The sequence below is a fragment of the Mustela nivalis genome (assembly GCF_964662115.1).
Source record: "Mustela nivalis genome assembly, chromosome: 1".
NCBI classification, from domain to species: Eukaryota; Metazoa; Chordata; class Mammalia; order Carnivora; family Mustelidae; genus Mustela; species Mustela nivalis.
This window is the reverse complement of record NC_139020.1, coordinates 199260059-199277738: the sequence shown is the minus strand read 5'-3', so window position 1 is coordinate 199277738 and position 17680 is coordinate 199260059. Positions and strand designations below refer to the sequence as shown.

At 37.9% G+C, this 17680-nt stretch overlaps 1 protein-coding gene across 9 annotated transcripts in view; it reads right to left on the bottom strand.

The window, feature by feature from the left end:
* The window catches only part of SETD2 (SET domain containing 2, histone lysine methyltransferase), a 128417-nt gene that overhangs the window by 44933 nt on the left and 65804 nt on the right, over nt 1-17680 (bottom strand). Inside the window, exon 13 of one of the 9 annotated variants that reach the window (XR_014304413.1) lies at nt 16187-16354. The exons of 4 other annotated variants lie outside the window; for them this stretch is intronic. Coding sequence is in view for 1 of the 5 variants with exons in the window: in XM_082705015.1 (XP_082561141.1) it covers nt 16187-16202 (16 nt within the window). In the remaining 4 variants the exon portion in view is untranslated. Of the gene's footprint in view, nt 1-15735; nt 16355-17680 lie in introns of those variants that run through there. 4 more of the 9 variants (XM_082705015.1, XM_082705017.1, XM_082705016.1 and 1 more) reach the window with 4 other exon arrangements.

Genomic DNA, 17680 nt, shown 5'->3' with positions numbered 1-17680 from the left:
GTATTATTCCTAACATTCAAAAAAGTAGAAACAACACAAATGTCTATCAGCTAACAAATGGATAACAAAATGGTTAAAAAATATCTATACAAGGGAATATTATTCAGCTATAAAATGAAATTAAGTACTAATAAATTCTACAACACAGATGAATCCTGAAAACATTACGCTAAATAAAAACCAAAAAGAAAAGGCCTTTATTATAGGATTCCACTTATCCTTGTTCATAGACTGTGCAAATTCACCAACTCACTAAAACTTCTTTGTAATCCTCAAATCAACACGTCAGAAAAAACATCACTAATTCTTTGCCCCAAAGTTAAGACCATCACTTGTGTATTTTGATATACTTTTTCTAAATAATGCCTGATAACATGATGCAACACTTTATTCCCCAGTCTCTCAGAATCTTCTCATTACTCTTTTTGGAAATGCTTCTAGTACACTCATACCCTTGTATATTTTCTTTCCAACTTTTTAAATATCATTTTCACTGACTTTATGAAATCAATGCATTTTTATTTTATAACAGCTCTACACTACATTTGTACTGCATTGTCCAATTTTTATAACAGTGAGACTTTAGCTAAGAAGGACAACACTTCAGATAAAGACAGATGCTAATGTTAACAGAGATGGGATATTTAGATGACAATATTTTAGTGTTCAGCTCATCAATTAATGTTTTTTGTCATAATGTTTGTTTCTCTAAGCAATCTTGAAACTGAATATTAAGATACTGACAGAACACCATATATTTGTGTATCTGTGTGTACATAAATGTGAATGTGGACTTACATATTTAATTACATGTGATGGAGCAGCTTTTCCAAGGTAAATGAATGAAAATGATTTCAAAAAACCCCATCAAGTGGCAGGATATAAAATCAATGCACAGAAATGAGCTGCATTTCTACACACCAACAAGAGGACAAAACAAGAGGAGACAATCCCATTTACAATTCCACACAAAACCAAAAGATGCCTAGGAATAAATCTAACCAAACAGGGGAAGAATCTGTACTCAGAAAACTATAGAATACTCATGAAAGAAATTGAGGAATACACAAAGAAATGGAAAACGTTCCATACTCATGGATTGGAAGAACAAATATTGTGAAAATGTGTAGACTACCTAGAGCAATCTACACAGTTAACGCAATCCTTATCAAAATACCATCAACTTTTCTCACAGAAATGGAACAAATAATCCTAAAATTTGTACGGAACCAAAAAAGACCCTGAGTAGCCAGAGGAATGTTGAAAAAGAAAAGCAAAGCTGGTGGCATCACAATTCTGTACTTCAAGTTCTATTACAAAGATGTAATCCTCAGGACAGTATGGTATGGGCCCAAAACAGAACACAGATCAATGGAACAGAATAGAGAGCCCAGAAATGGATCCTCAACTCTATGGTCAACTTATCGTTTTTTTTTTTTTTTTTTTTTTTTTTTAGAAAAAGAGAAAAAAAGATTGTTTATTTGAGAGACAGGGATCATAAGTAGGCAGAGAGGCAGGCAGAGAGAGAGGAAGGGAAGCAGGCTCCCCACTGAGCAGAGAACCCAATGCGGGGCTCCAGGACCCTGGATCGTGACCTGAGCCGAAGGCAGAGGCTTTAATCCACTGAGCCACCCAGGCACTCCCAGTCAACTTATCTTTGACAAAGCAGGAAAGAATGTCCAATGGAAAAAAGACAGTCTCTTCAACAAATAGTGCTGGGAAAATTGAACAACCATATGCAGAAGAATGAAACTGGACCATTTCCTTTCACCACACACAAAAACAGACTCAAAATGGATGGAGACAGCAATCTACCAAAATTCTCAAAGAGAACACAGGCAGAAACCTCTTCAACTTCAGCCACAGAAACTTCTTCCTAGACACGTGGTCAAATGCAGGGGAGGCGAGTGCAAATATGAACTACTAGGACTTCATCAAGATAAAGGGCTTTTTTGCACAACAAAGGAAACAGTCAATAAAATCAAAAGACAACTGACAGAATGGGAGAAGGTATTTGCAAATAACCTATCAGATAAAGGGCTAGTAGTATCCAAAATATACAAAGAACTTATCAATCTCAATACCCAAAGAACAAATAATCCAATCAAGAAATAGGCATAACACGTGAACAGACAATTCTGCAAAGAAAACATCCAAATGGCCAACAGACACATGAAATAGTCCTTAACATCACTTGGCATCAGAGAAATACAAATCAAAACCACAATGAGATACCACCTCACAGTGGTCAGAATGGCTAAAACTATCAAGTCAGGAAAAGACAGATGCTGGCGAGGATATGGAGAAAAGGGAATTCTTCTACAACTGTTGATGGGAATGCAAGCTGGTGCAGCCACTCTGAAAAACAGTATGGAGGTTCCTCAAAAAGCTGAAGATAGACTACCCTACGATCCAACAACTGCACCACTAGGTATTTACCCCAAGATACAAATGTGATCCGAATAGGCAGGTGTACCCCAATGTTTATAGCAACAATGTCCACAACAGCCAAACTATGCAAAGAGCCTAGATGTCCATTGACAGATGAATGGATAAGGATATGGTGTGTATATATATACAACAGAATATTATGCAGCCATCAAAAATTGAAATCTTGCCATTTGCAACAACATGGATGGAACTAGAGGGTATTATGCTGAGCGAAATAAGTCAATCAGAGGAAGACAATTATCATATGATCTCATTAATATGTGGCATCTGAGAAACAAGGCAGAGGATCATACGGGAAGAGAGGAAAAAAATGAAACAAGACAAAACCAGAGAGGGAGACAAACCATAAGAGACTCTTAATCTCAGGAAACAAACTAAGGGTTGCTAGAGTGGAGAGGGGTGGGAAGAAGGGGTGGCTGGGTGATGGACACTGGGGAGGGTATGTGCTATGGTGAGTGCTGTGAATTGTGTAAGACTGATGAATCACAGACCTGTACCCCTGAAACAAATACTACATTATATGTCAGTTAAGGAAACCCACCATATACCAGGATTTTAAGGCCTTCATGAAACAAACATACCAAACATTTATCTGGATTTACTGAACACTGAAAATTTAGAAAAAGAGATAAGAACTTAGAGAAACATACATTAAGAAACATACAACTGGGGCGCCTGGGTGGCTCAGTGGGGTAAGCCGCTGCCTTCGGCTCAGGTCACGATCTCAGGGTTCTGGGATCGAGTCCCACATCGGGCTCTCTGCTCAGCAGGGGGCCTGCTTCCCTTCCTCTCCTCTCTGTGATCTCTTTCCTTCCTCTCTCCTACTGTGATCTCTCTCTGTCAAATAAATAAATAAAATCTTAAAAAAAAAAAAAAAAAGAAACATACAACTTTGGGTAAGACAATATGACCGTTTCATGGAATCTGATTCATAATTCTATACACTAGTTTAAAGATTAAAAATCAGGGTGCCTGGGTGGCTCAGTCAGTTAAGCATCTGACTCTTAGTTTTGGCTCAGGTTGAGACCTTAGGAGTTGTGGGATCAAACCCTGCGTTGGGCTCCATGCTCAGCAGGTAGTCTGCTTGGGATTCTCTCTCACCCTCTGTCCCTCCCCCTGCTTCTGTGGGCTCTCTCAAATAAATAAATAGATAGGTAGAAAATAAAGACTAAAAATCCATTTTCTCAACAACAAAATTTTAAAAATAAACATAAAACATGTTTATGGCCCTCGGGTAGCCTATGGCCCAAACAAAGAAAAAATATTACTGGAAAAATACTGCTGCTATGTACACTAGCTCTTGGGGAAAAAGAGCCAGGTTACAAATCAGCACAAACTCTGTGAAAAACTTGCAGTGATAATGGCTCTATAACCAGATATAGCTTTCTTTAACAGAAGGAAGAACTGTTAACTCCTATCATGTCCTTGTACAGCATTTAAGAGTCTGTGGTTTTACCTCACAAACTGTATTACAAATGGTAGCAGAGGGGTCTCCATTAGGTCACAGAGATCTTGAGATCTGACTACAAAGAAAATTTAGAGGAGAACATAAATGTCTGGAGATTTCACAAAATCACACACATAAGAGGGGCAGAAGAAGGGAGAGTGAAGAAAAAGTGGAATAGAATAATTTTATTTATTCTTTGAAACCCCTGAAGATACTCTTCTAACTTCAGACAACTGTGCTCCCATGAAATGAAAGATGTTAAGACTGAATTTCTGTTTTCACCCCCTCAGACAAATGGGCAAAACATATGGTCACAGTTCTTAAAATAGGAAACAGAAATATAAAGATACTCAACACTTCATGCATAAGAGACATGCAAATTAAAACTACAATAATATTCTATTTCTATCAGTCCATCCAAGATAAAGTTAGACAATACTTGAGTTGGCCAGGGTGTAGTAAAATATGCACCCTTATACATATACATTACTGATGAGAGTTAAATTGGTATAACTATAAAAATCAATTTGGAAATAACTATTAACTACAGATAACACAGACTAGGACTCAGATATACCACTTTTAGTAATCTATCCAACATGTATATTCCAAACACTTGTATATGTGAATGTGTCTGAATGACCTACATAAAAGTTCCACACTAAGCTAAAGAAAGGAATCAATTACAATGGCCAAAGTAGAGACGGATAAATATGATTAACAGGAGACTGATTATGCCATATCTTTACAATAAAGTACCACGCAGCTATGAAAACTAAATTCTTTAAAACCTGGTCTATAAAACAAACTTCATAATGTATTAAATAAAAAACAAGGAGCTCAATAGTGCTGCCAGCTTTAAAACAAAACAAAACAAACAAAAAACAACGACTAGGGGCGCCTGGGTGGCTCAGTGGGTTAGGCCGCTGCCTTCGGCTCAGGTCATGATCTCAGGGTCCTGGGATCGAGCCCCGCATCGGGCTCTCTGCTCAGCAGGGAGCCTGCTTCCCTCTCTCTCTCCCTCTCTGCCTGCCTCTCCATCTACTTGTGATTTCTCTCTGTAAAATAAATAAAGTGAAATCTTTAAAAAAAAAAAAAAAAAAACAATGACTAAATACATGCACACAGCATGCACAAATTATCTCTGGAAGGTTATACAAGAAGTTGGTTGTGCTGGCTGACTTCAGGGAACAAGACAGAGGGAAGGGCCAGGAGCAAAACATTTTATCTCTATGCTTTTTGAATTTTGTATCATGTACAGGAATAGCCTGTTTAAAATTTTAAATGAGAAGAAGAAAAAAAAGGTTAATATGCCTCAGAAGAAGCCCTCAACAAAGTACCAAAAGACTCAGCACATTATGGCTGTACTCATAGTAAAGAACAGTACCTGAGTGTTCTGAGGTCTCAGGCAGCGAGGCCTAAGAAATTGAAGACTCTGGGGCGCCTGGGTGGCTCAGTGGGTTAAAGCCTCTGCCTTCGGCTCAGGTCATGATCCCAGGGCCCTGGGACTGGGCTATCTGCTTAGCGGGGAGCCTGCTTCCCTTCCTCTCTCTCTGCCTGCCTCTCTGCCTACTTGTGATCTCTGTCAAATAAATTTAAAAAAAGAAAAGAAACTGAAGACTCTCAAAACAACTTCTAAATGCTGCTCTTCAGCAAGTGCCATACTTTAAAAGCCCTCTTAGGTCACTGCCATTCACTTTAAACTTGTCCCCCCAGGTCCTCCTTCTTTTCCAGCCTTACCCAGCTTGACTCTAATTCAAAGAATGTATCCTAACAATGCTTAGTTTTATTCAACATACACCTAAACATGCTGTGTTTACACTAAATACTATAGCACAAGGTGAACAGCAGAGCCAAGTTCCTGTTTTCAAGGCCTCCCTAGCCCAATAGCAAATGTGTGTGTAGAAAAATAAGTGTTTTCATGCTGATAGATAATAACTGAAGAATAATCAAGGTCATGGTGATTAAATGTTTCTCAATTTCAAAGTTCTGTTTTCCAGGCAAATTAATTCCAAATCTAAGATTTTTCTTTACACCTTTGAAATTTAACTACCTCTTCTGTAATCTTTCTAATTAAAACCTAAAAATCACCATAGCCCTCCAAATGACTGCTTGGAGTTCTGAGTTGCACTGGTCAATGCAGCACTGCAGTGAAGAGTACGTGGTCGTTATTTAACACAGTAGTAGACGTCTCAGCATCAGCAATCAGACAAGAGTAAGGAATGAAATGCATCCGAATTGGTGAGGAAGACATAAAACTTTCACTATACACAGATGACATGGTACTATATATAGAAAACTTTAAATACTTCACCAAAAAAAACTACTAGAACGATAAATGAATTCAGTAAGGCTGCAGGATACAAAATCAACATACAGAAATCTACAGCATTTTTATATACCAATAACGAAGCAACGGAAAGAGAAATTAATAAAGTAATCCCATTTATAACTGCACCAAAGAGAATAAAATACCCAGGAATAAACTTAATAACCAAGGAGGTAAAAGACCTGTACTCTGAAAACTGTAAAACATCCATGAAAGATATTGAAGACAACACAAACTAGTAGGTATTTCATGCTCACGGGCCAGAAGAACAAATACTGTTAAAATGTCCATACTACCAGCAGCGCCTGGGTGGTTCAGTGCATTAAAATGTCCATACTACCAAAAGCAATCTACAGATTTAATGTAATCTTTATCAAAATGCCAGCAACATTTTTCACAGAACTAGAACAATCCTAAAATTTGTATGGAACCAGAGAAGACTCTGAATAGCCAAAACAATCTTGGGGCGGGGGAAGGGAAACAAAGCTGGAAGTATCAGAATTCCAGATTTCAAGTTACAAGTCTGTAGTAATCAAAACAGTATGGTATTGGCACAAAAACAGGCACACAGATCAATGAAATAGAAAAGAAATCCCAGAAATAAACCCACATTTATATGGTTGATTAATTTTTAACAAAGGAGGAAAGAATACACAATGGGAAAAGATAGCCTCTCCAACAAATGGTATAGAGAGAACCAGACAGCTAAATGCAAAGTATTCAAACTGGACCACTGATTATACCACACACAAAGATAAATTCAAAATCGATTAAGGACCTATATGTGAGACCTGAAACCATAAAAATTCTAGAGGAAAACATAGGCAATAATTTCTCTGACACTAGTCGTAGCAACACTTTTCTAAATAGATCCTCTCCTGAGGCAAACAAAAGCAAAAACAAAAAACAAGAGCAAAAGCAAACAAAAGCAAAAATTAACTACTGGGACTTCATCAAAACAAAAAACTGCACAGGGTGAAGGAAATAATCAACAAAACTAAAAGGCAACCTATGGAATGGAAGAAGATATTTGCAAATGACATATCCGTTAAAGGGTTAGTATCCAAAATATATTAAGAATTTATATAACTCAACACCACAAAAACAAATAATCAAGTTTAAAAATGGGCAGGGGCACCTGGGTGGCTCAGCTGGTTAAGCAATTGCCTTCAGCTTGGGTCATGATCCCAGGGTCCTGGGATCAAACCCATGTCAGGCTCTCTCCTCAGTGGGGAGCCTGCTTCTCCCTCTCCCTTTGCCTGCCACTCTGCCTTGTTTGTGCTCTCTCGCTCTGTCAAATAAATAAATAAAATCTTAAAAAAAAAAAAAGTTTAAAAGGGGGCAGAAGACATGAACAGACATTTCTCCAAAGACATTACTCATCATCAGGGAAATGCAAATCAAAACCACAATGAGATATCACCTCACACCTGTCAGAAAAGCTAAAATAAAAAACACAAGAAATGAGTGTTGGTGGGGCACCTGGGTGGCTCAGTCAGTTAAGTGTCTGCTTCAGCTCAGGTCATGATCTCAGAGTCCTGGGATCAAGCTCCATGTGGGGCTCCCTGCTCAGCAGGGAGTCTGCTTCTCACACACCCTGTGCCTCCCACTTATGCTCTCTTTCTCAAATAAATAAAGCCTTTAAAAAAAAGAAAGAAAGAAAGAAAAGAAAAGAAAGAAAGAAATGAGTGTTGGGGAAAATATGGGGAAAATAGGAACCCTCCTGCACTGTTGGTAAGAATGCAAACTGTTACAGCCACTGTGGAGACAGTACAGAGCTTCCTTAGAAAGTTAAAAATGAACTACCCTACAATCCAGCAATTGCACTACTGGGTATTACCCAATGAATACAAAAACACTAGTTTGAAGGGATATATAACCTCTATGTTTACAATTATGGAAGCAGCCCACGTCAATCAACAGATGAATCGATAAAGAAGATGTAGTGTATATATACAATAGAATACTATTCAGTCATAAAAAAATGAAATCTTGCCATTTGCAACAACATGAATGGAGCTAGAGTGTAATGCTAAGCGAAATAAGCTAGTCAGAGAAAGATAAAAACGGTATGATTTCACTTATATGTGGAATTTAAGAAACAAACAAATGAGCAAAGGAGAAAAAAAGTGGGGGAGAGAGAGACAGACCAAGAAACAGACTCTTTCTATAGAGGACAATCTGATGGATACCAGAAGGGTAGAGTAGGTAGGAGGATGGGTGAAATAGGTCATGGGGATTAAAGAGTACATTTACCATCATGAGCCCTGAGTATGGAAGTGTCCAATCACCATACTGTATACCTGAAACTAATATAACACTGTAATGTTAACAACACTGGAGTTAAAATTAAAAACTTTAAAAAAAAATTTTTTTTAAAGGAGTAGGCTGTCAACCCAGCACTACAGTTAAGAGTAGGGACCCCCCTCCCTTGGTGCCCAAATCATCTATCTAGAAAATACTTTTGGGACCACAGCTCATTCCTTCCCCAACTTACACATACACACATCCCTGTTTGAAAAGCTACTCATATTTATGAGCCCCTGCCCCCACAAAATCCCAGCTTTGCTTATAATTTCAGGGGTCCTGAAAATCCCGAATTTCAATCATAGATCACAGATTGACAACCTCTGCAGCACTGAGAAGAAAAAGATATTGAGCAAAACACTAAAATGGTAGTTTCTATGATTTCAGAATGAATTTGAACTTATTACAGTTTCTAAATCAGAAGCAGATTAAGAGAAATCTGAAGTATTCACCAAAGATACATAATTATGTGAATTGCCTAGCAAGGATATAGAAATCACTACTCACTGAAACAGAAAAAGGAATGGAAAGAATATGGGATTAAAATCAGAAGACTTGAGTCAATTTTCAGCTCTGTCACTCAAAAGATAAGTCACAATCTCAGGGCATACAAACAGCACCATTTACTTCACAGGGTTATAAAAATCATATGACATGCACGCAAATGTTTTCTGATCACCTATCAAGTAAAATACACAAACCATGAATTCAATAAGCAGCGTGATACCATGGTAAAAGACTGACCCTCCTCACGACTTCATTCAAAGATTTATGAAGTGCCGAAGGACATATCAGGCTCTCACAGTACCCTGGGGAAACCTGAGTGAACAAGACAGAAGTGTTCTCTGCCCTCACACTCTGTACAAGCATGAAATGTTACATGCTATGGCTGGAAAAGATGTTATGAGTGCGTATATAGAAAGGGCAGAATAATCTTAGAGGAATGAGAATGGCTTTCTGGGGGTAAAGGATGAAACTTTAACAAGAGACATCTAAACAAAAGTGTTTTCGGGTCGCCTGGGTGGCTCAGTGGCTTAAGGCCTCTGCCTTCAGCTCAGGACATGATCCCAGAGTCCTGGGATCAAGCCCCGCATCAGGCTCTCTGCTCAGCGGGAAGCCTGCTTCCCTTCCTCTCTCTCTGCCTATCTGTGATCTCTGTCAAATAAATAAATAAACTCTTTAAAAATACACATATATATTTTTAAAAAGACAGTGTTTTTCACAGCTGAGCAAATGTGTTTGTGTGTATATGAACATTATTAGCACAGACCCACTGGTAGGTCAGAATGGCTTGAGGTGATATGGCGTAAATGAGTAACTATGCCATGGTATGCAAGCAGTGCATGGAACAGTGTAATGAGGAACCATTTAAAAGCTTTAAATGGGACAGTGACATGAACAGATATGCAGTTCCGAAAGAAAAAAAAGTAGGGGGCATATAGTAGTCATTCACTATTATTAAGAGGTATTATTATAACCCCTATTTAAAGATACCATAATAAAAGTAGCCCTTACTCTAATAATCAAAAAATGGTCCCAGCCCTGGAAGATGGCAAGGTCCAGTGAGGGGAATAAGCATCTGAACAACTAACTTTAGTAGTACAGACACACAGAAAAGGACAAAGCATCACAAGGGGTGAACTGCAACTCCAGATAAAGGACAATTTTAAAAAGGAAAGAATGAAAAGAGATGATATTCCAAGCAAAAAGAACAGCATATACAAGGACACTGAAGGGTGAGTATGTATGAACAGCCTGATGTGACTCATGCACTGAATGTGTAAGAAACACTGCTGGGCATGAAAGTTAGATAAACACAGAAGTACCTCCCAAGCCATACACTAAAAGCTCTATAATTAACAGAAGTCTCTGTGATGCTACAAGAGGTTCCTACTGATCATATCTGTGTTTTTAAAAAGATAACATCGAAGTTTAATAAAGGATAACATGAAGAGCAAAAGAATGTAACAGGAGGTTGTTACAACCATTCTAGCAAGAAATGACAGGAGCTTGAATTAAAAATGGCTAAGAGGAGACACTGTGGCCTATTTAACATATAGGACAAAAGAAATCTCAGGTGCTCCAAAAAATACCAGTTTTTTAAAAATTTAATTTTATTTATTTATTTGACAAGAGAGATAGAGCAAAAGTGGGCAGAGAGGCAGGCAGAGCTTGGAGAGGGAAAAGCAGGCTCTCCGCTGAGCAGGGAATTCCATGTGGGGCTCGATTCCAGGACCCTAGAAACATGATCTGAGCTAAAGGCAGATGCTTAACCGACTGTGCCACCCAGGCACGCTGAAATATCACCTTCTAAGGGAAGGCAGAATAAGAATGATCAGGAAGAGGCATGGGGAAATCAAATGATTCAGCAGAGGGTGTGGTCTCAGACTAACAGAAGGAAAGACAAAGAAATTTCAAGTACATGTTCACACATTTACTCATATATAGAAAAACACACATACATATATACATGTAAATATATACATAAGTATATGCATGGATCTATAAATACATGTGTGTATATTTATATACATGTATGTATATAAATATGGATATATTTACAGTCTGCTGACAGCTCCTACAAGCCATGCCCCAGTAGCAAAGACGACTTCATCTAAAGCCCAGATTTGGTTTCTAAATATCATTTTCCATTACAGGAACCTGAGCTTCTTGGACAAATGGCCAATGCCAGGGTAAGGAAAAATATATGATAAGCCTGGAAAGGCATACTGTACCAGATTAAAAAAAACTAATGGCGACATATCGAAATCACACAGAAAAGAACTTAAAGGGTCTCACACTGGCCAAACGAGGACAATTTAAGCAAATACATAATGAAATTAATGGGTCACAATACACTGTATAAAACAAGAATCCATGAGGCTCTGCAGCATAACTTGGGTATTGGAGATGCTGTGGTTGTCACACTCTACAAGATAGGTTTTCCTGAAACTGCCAGTTCTTGGAGAACTCATCAAATTGAGGTTGCTCCAACCAGATCTGCAGTTGGTAGATTTAAAGCAAATCTTGTTTTTGAGGAGACTCAGAAGAAGCTTTAAGAGGAAGAGGAGCAATCTGGGAAGAAATTAGTGTTATTCTTGCCTTTAAGGTGAAGGATGGCCCTGGGGGTAAAGAAACCACCAGCGCCATACCTATTGTGGGGCTTGAACTCATGAACCTGAGATTGAGATTTGCATGCTCCACTGACTGAACCAGACTGGTGCCCTGAGATTTGTTTTTACATGGTTGTGACCAATTCTGTTCTTCCTAAATTCTGGGTGAACAGAGTCTAATGGTATATTACTGCTTTGATGAACTGCATACAACAGAGAATATTACAAAGCTAATACGGTAATTATGGTTTGGATTAAAATTGAGTTTCAGAATAAAACTGGGAGAAGCAAAATCTAAAAGCTATGTAAACAAAAGCTCTCAATTTGCTTATAAAGTATATTTAAGGATCATTCTGCTTAAGATTCAATTTAAGTTTTCCTTGAGAAAACTAGGGAAGAAACACCAGTAGCTGGCTGGTAATTAGCATGGTGCACTTAATGTTCTTCATCTACTCTCCATTAATAGTTTTGTTTAAATTCTGTATTAAAATGTTTAAAAGTTGGGGCACCTGGGTGGCTCAGTGGGTTACGCCTCTGCCTCAGGTCACGATCTCAGGGTCCTAGAATCAAGCCAGGCATTGGGCTCCTCTGCTCAGCAGGAAGCCTGCTTACTCCCCTCCCCCACCATCCTTTGCCTACTTGTGATCTCTGTCAAATAAATAAATTAAATCTTAAAAAAAAAAAAAGATGTTTAAGAGAAAACCTTTAAATTTTGCATTACATGCCGTCAAGTGGTATTTTCTTCCCAAATCAAAATAAATGTGATCAGAGTTTGGGGGGAAAATATCTATAGCTGAACACAGGCCTATTTTTAAAATAAAAAAAATTTTTTTAATGGGTTTCCTTCTTGAAAAATCAGTGTAGTTTTGTTGTTAAAAATTAATGAACAGGGGTGCCTGAGTGGCTGAATTGGTTAAACATCCAACTTTCAATCTCAGCTGAGGTCTTGATCTCAGTGTTGCCAGTCTGAGCACCGCACCCCCCCCCCAAAATTAAATGAACAAAAAAAGTTTGCTCTGAGATCCACTTTTTAAATTATAATCTCATATTTAACTAAATGTGTAAAGCTCTCAGTCCTTTGTGATAATTTTCGTTCTTCATAAGTTTAATTATCCATATTTATCTTTCTTCCTAGTTCTCCTAATGCTGATGTGATTACTTATATCAGTAAGATACAGGGTAAAATAATGCTTTTGGAATAATGTTTAATAGAAAACTAAAATAGCAACATACACACACACACACACACACACACACACACACAAAACAAATAACCAAGAATCCATGAGTCTAAACTTAAATTAATCAACAAATAAGAACCACATGGGAGAGCAGGAAAAGCTCTTGCTTACAAAAGGGTCAACCAAAACATACAGAAGTTAAAGTAAAGAGGGTTAGAAATCACCACTTGGCAACCATCATAGTTTTAAGTGATTCAGGCAAATTCACCAGACGTTGAAACTAATGAATAAATTTGATAAAAAACAGAATATTTACATACTTCCAAAGGTGTTCCTCTATGATACTTTTTAATTATAAGGAGAAAAGAGTAACTTTACACTGGGAAAACCTGGCAGACACCATCTTAACGAAGTGATCAAAGCTGACAATGCCAATAATGGGACAAATCAACATCATATGGACACAATTTAATACTCCTCACAAAACGTATGACCTGAATCCAAAAGAAAACTTCAGATAAGCCCAAGCTGAAGAATATTCTAAAAAATTCAAAAATATTTTAAAAATTTGAAGTTCATAAAAAGCAAAGAAAGACTGAGGAACTATTAAAGAGATACAACTCAATGTAACACTTTAGCTCAGATTCTGGATCGGAACTTTTTTTTCTTTTTTTCTGCTATAGAACACATTAGGTATACAATTGGTAAAATCTGAATGAGATCTGCTGGTCAGATAATAGTATTAAGCCACTGTATTTTGCTGGTTTTGATAAATATATTGTAATCATAAAGAAAAATGTCCTTGTTTTTTTACAAAATATACACTAAAATATCTAGGGGCAATGGGCATCATATCTGTAACTTATTCCTTAAAGTTAAAAAAAAAAAATTAAGAGAAAATGATGAAGAAATTTGGTAAAATGTTGACACTGGGGAATCTGAGTAAAGGGATAAGAGGAATTTTCAGCTGACTTTTTTCTGCATTTGTCCCTAAAATGTATATACCATGCAGAATACACAGAATAGTATTCTTACAGTTTTCCTGTAAGTCTGAAATTACACAAGTAAAAGTTAACAATATTAAGAAGGAAAATCTATACATTTTTATTATGGTTACATATAAGATTAGATTACACCAACTTATCTATACTCAGAAAGTCCCTTAAGTTTCCAACTAACCTGATCATGGTCCTGAGGAAAAAACAATACTCTTTAAAGGTCTCTTGGCCCAGTAGTTCTATCATATATATCCTCTCCCATTTCTCAGTCTTACATCCAAATCATTTAAAGTAACTTTCCCTAAACAGAGTCAAGACTTTTTTTAAAAAAATACTTCATGAGGTATAGAAACATGATCATTATGTCTTTAGGGAAACAGAATTAAGACATCATCTCAAAGGATAAACTGTCAAAATGACTTCACTCAAAATCAGAATGTTTTGGGGCGCCTGGGTGGCTCAGTCAGTTAAGCACCTGCCTTTGTCCTGGGATTAAGCCCCACATCAGGCTCCCTGCTAGCGGGGAGCCTGCTTCTCCCTCTCCCCCTGCTTGTGTGCTCTCACCCTCTCTCTGTCAAGTAAATAAATAAACTTTTTTTTTTTTTTTTTTAAATCAGAATGTTTCATAGCAGCCAGGCTCTGAACTTTACCGTTTAGATCACTTATTGGCAAACTTTTTCTGTAAAGGACAAGATAGTAAATATCTCAGGCTTTGTTGGCCATTCAGTCTCTGAGGCAACTACTCAACTCTACCCCTGCAGTGCAAAAGCAGCCATAGACAATATGAAAATAAATGAGTACGGCTCCATTCCCCAAAAATTTTACAAAAACAAGCAGTAAGGCAGATGTGGCCAATCCCTGATTTAGATGAAAGGATTTATCTGATAATAACAAAAGGGACTACCAATAAGTTTTAGACCAGGTTGGTCTTTTACCAAGTCTGATACTTACAAAAAAAATTTCAATGAAGTAGTATCAAAAACCATGTTCTTTAGGGGCAATTCTTTAGGGGCAAATTTTAAAAAGGATAATATTGATCCTTACGGATACAGAATAATCTCAATGAAGGATTTTGAAATTTACTACAGAAATCCAGGGAACATAATTTCATTTTGAAATGTTGCATAGCAGATTCCACATACAGTATTTGTTACAGACTAAGATCCCAGTAGTGACTCAAAACTTTTTCAACTCTGTATTTTATTTAAACTTTCTACAAAGAGTTTAATGCTTAACCTTCCTGGCAAATAATACGTTTGTTGAATTAAAGATAATGTCTTGAGATAAATATGAATAAAATAGGAGTAAGGATATCATTAAGGGCGCCTGAGTGGCTTAGTCAGTAAATTGTCTGCCTTCAGCTCAGGTCATGATCCCAGGACAGGGATCAAGTCCTGCATTGGGCTCCCTGCTCAGCAGGGAATCTTCTTCTCCCTCAACCCCTCTCCACTCCCTGTGACTTCTCTCTCAAATATATAAAATCATAAAAAAAAAAAAAAAAAAAAAAGTATCATTAAGAATAGTGCAACTTGGGGCACCTGGGTGGCTCAGTCTGTTGAGCATCTGCCTTCAGCTTAGGTCATGATCCCAGAGCCCTGGGATCAAGCCCAGTGTTGGGTTCTCTGCTCAGTGGGGAGCCTGCTTCTCTCTCACCCTCTGCCTTCTACTCCCCCTGCTTGTGCTGTCAAATAAATTTGAAAAAAAAGAATAGTCCAACTTATCGCATTTACAGAATGTTGCCCCTAAATCATCTAATCCAGGTGTATTATAACTACCCAGATCTCTTTATAAGGAGAAATGCACATCCTGTAATCTCAGTATTTACAAAAGAGGCTCTGGAATCACTAGCCATCATAATCTACTGGGTATTTAACTGAAACAAAAACTGCCAAATTCATGGGAACCTTACCTCTTCTTCTCATGATCCAAATGAATGAAGACTTTTCCAGTCAAATTATAATTAATCACCACTTAAAATCAGCTGTTTTGCCCTGTGAAGTCTAGGGTAGATTTTCAGCATGAGGGGTGATGTACAATAATTCCTTTTGCGAACAGAAATATATGCACATGTCCCTGCTGAAAATGTAGCCTGGTAAATCTGCATGTGAAAATGAATCCATGCTTATGTGTAGCAATGTGTTAGGTGATGTTTCTTGTTGAGGTCTACTTTAGGAGTCAAAATGTGTAAGCCCTGTGAAGCCAAGGCAGCAGTCCTGTGTATAGAGGTATAGAAAAAGTAGCTCACTTAATCCTTTCTCGCCAGGAGTCGGGATTTTCCCAGAACGACATCCATTGTCGGCAATGGACGCACCAAAATAACGCCGGCGCCAGTGAGTTAACCACCTCTGTCCTCTTTTCACCTATTATATTTTTCATGCATCATCCAACTTCCCAACCATCTTCCTGTTTCTTCACAGAATGCACGCTAGGTTCTTGTTTTTCTTCAGCACGAAGTTGAAAATGGAGTTGAGAAAAGGAGACACATGGTCAGCTGGTGATGTTAACAAGCTCCTTGCTGCCCTGAGAAGCTAGATGGAAATGGTTCAAGTTACAAGGGGGATCATCATCAGATCTGGGAGGACAAAGAGTAATTCATGAAGCTTCATTCCCTTCCCTCCCCCCCTCTCTCATTTACTGATGATCCCTACGGTCTGCCTTCACAGCAAAATCAAGATTAAGGATCTGAAGCAACCTCTTTCAGTTCTTCACTCCATCCAGTGTGTAGGAAGGCCAAGTGGAACACATGTCCAACAACGTTACAGTGGCCCCAGAAGGTCAGGGAAGCTTGGAGTGGCTAACCCCAATCTTAGATCAATGCTTTTTAGTATGATCTTGGAATCAACATCAGCAACTAACACAGTGCTTGGCAACAGGTGCTTAACAAAGGTTGGTTGAGTAAGACATTTTCTTTTCTGCCAATGTCTACTTGAACATATAGGTGGAAGTCAGACAGAAGTAGTTAACTCTTTCAATGCCGGGATAGTATGAGTATATAGTAATCACATCAAGTCCATGTGTTTATCTAAGACATGTTCATATTACAGGTTTCTGATTTCAATGTTCTGGTTAAATGCTAGCTAAAATATTTTATTTAAGGACAACCACAATCAGAGTTTTGAAATTAGAACCATGGTAAATGTTAATTAGAATGATAGATGAATTAAGAGCCCCAGCACCAATGTGTAACAAAACATCACAGTTCAGTCAAGTAACCACCTCTTTCAGCATCCCAATTCTAGATGGGTAATGATTCCAGAGCAAAATAGAAGTGTGAAGAAGGAAAATCTTATTTAATGGCTTCTTTGATGCTAAGAATCAGATAAATCCAAAATATGAAGGTTAAGAAGGCTATATTTTAAAAGTATGAATAAAATTTTAAACCTCAAATCAAGAGGATCATCAAACTACGTAGTACTATGCAACTGCTTTGATCTTTCAGATAGGAGGAGGGAGGACGACAAACAGGGGAAGGAATAACTTTGCAGGACTCAAAAATGTCTAGAGTGTGAGTTTAAATGACCAGTTATAGCTAACTGAGTTAAGGATATCCCAGAGAGCTATTCATACCACTACCATGACAATAAAAACTACCACACAGAGAAACAAAAGTACTTACTTCTCCTAGATTTTAAGACAGGTTTTAAAGAAATGATGATTATGTCTCATTTCTGAAAATTATGTCAACCAGAGACTTAGCAGGCAGAAGTGTACTACTGGGTCTGCCCCCCCCCACCCTTGCTATACAAAACCATGTCTGTAAGGTCTTTCTATGTCCACTCATGTTCATGTTTCCATTCCCACCTTCCTTATCAAGCCAGTCATGCCAGAGGCTCTACTAGCAGTCTCTGAACACA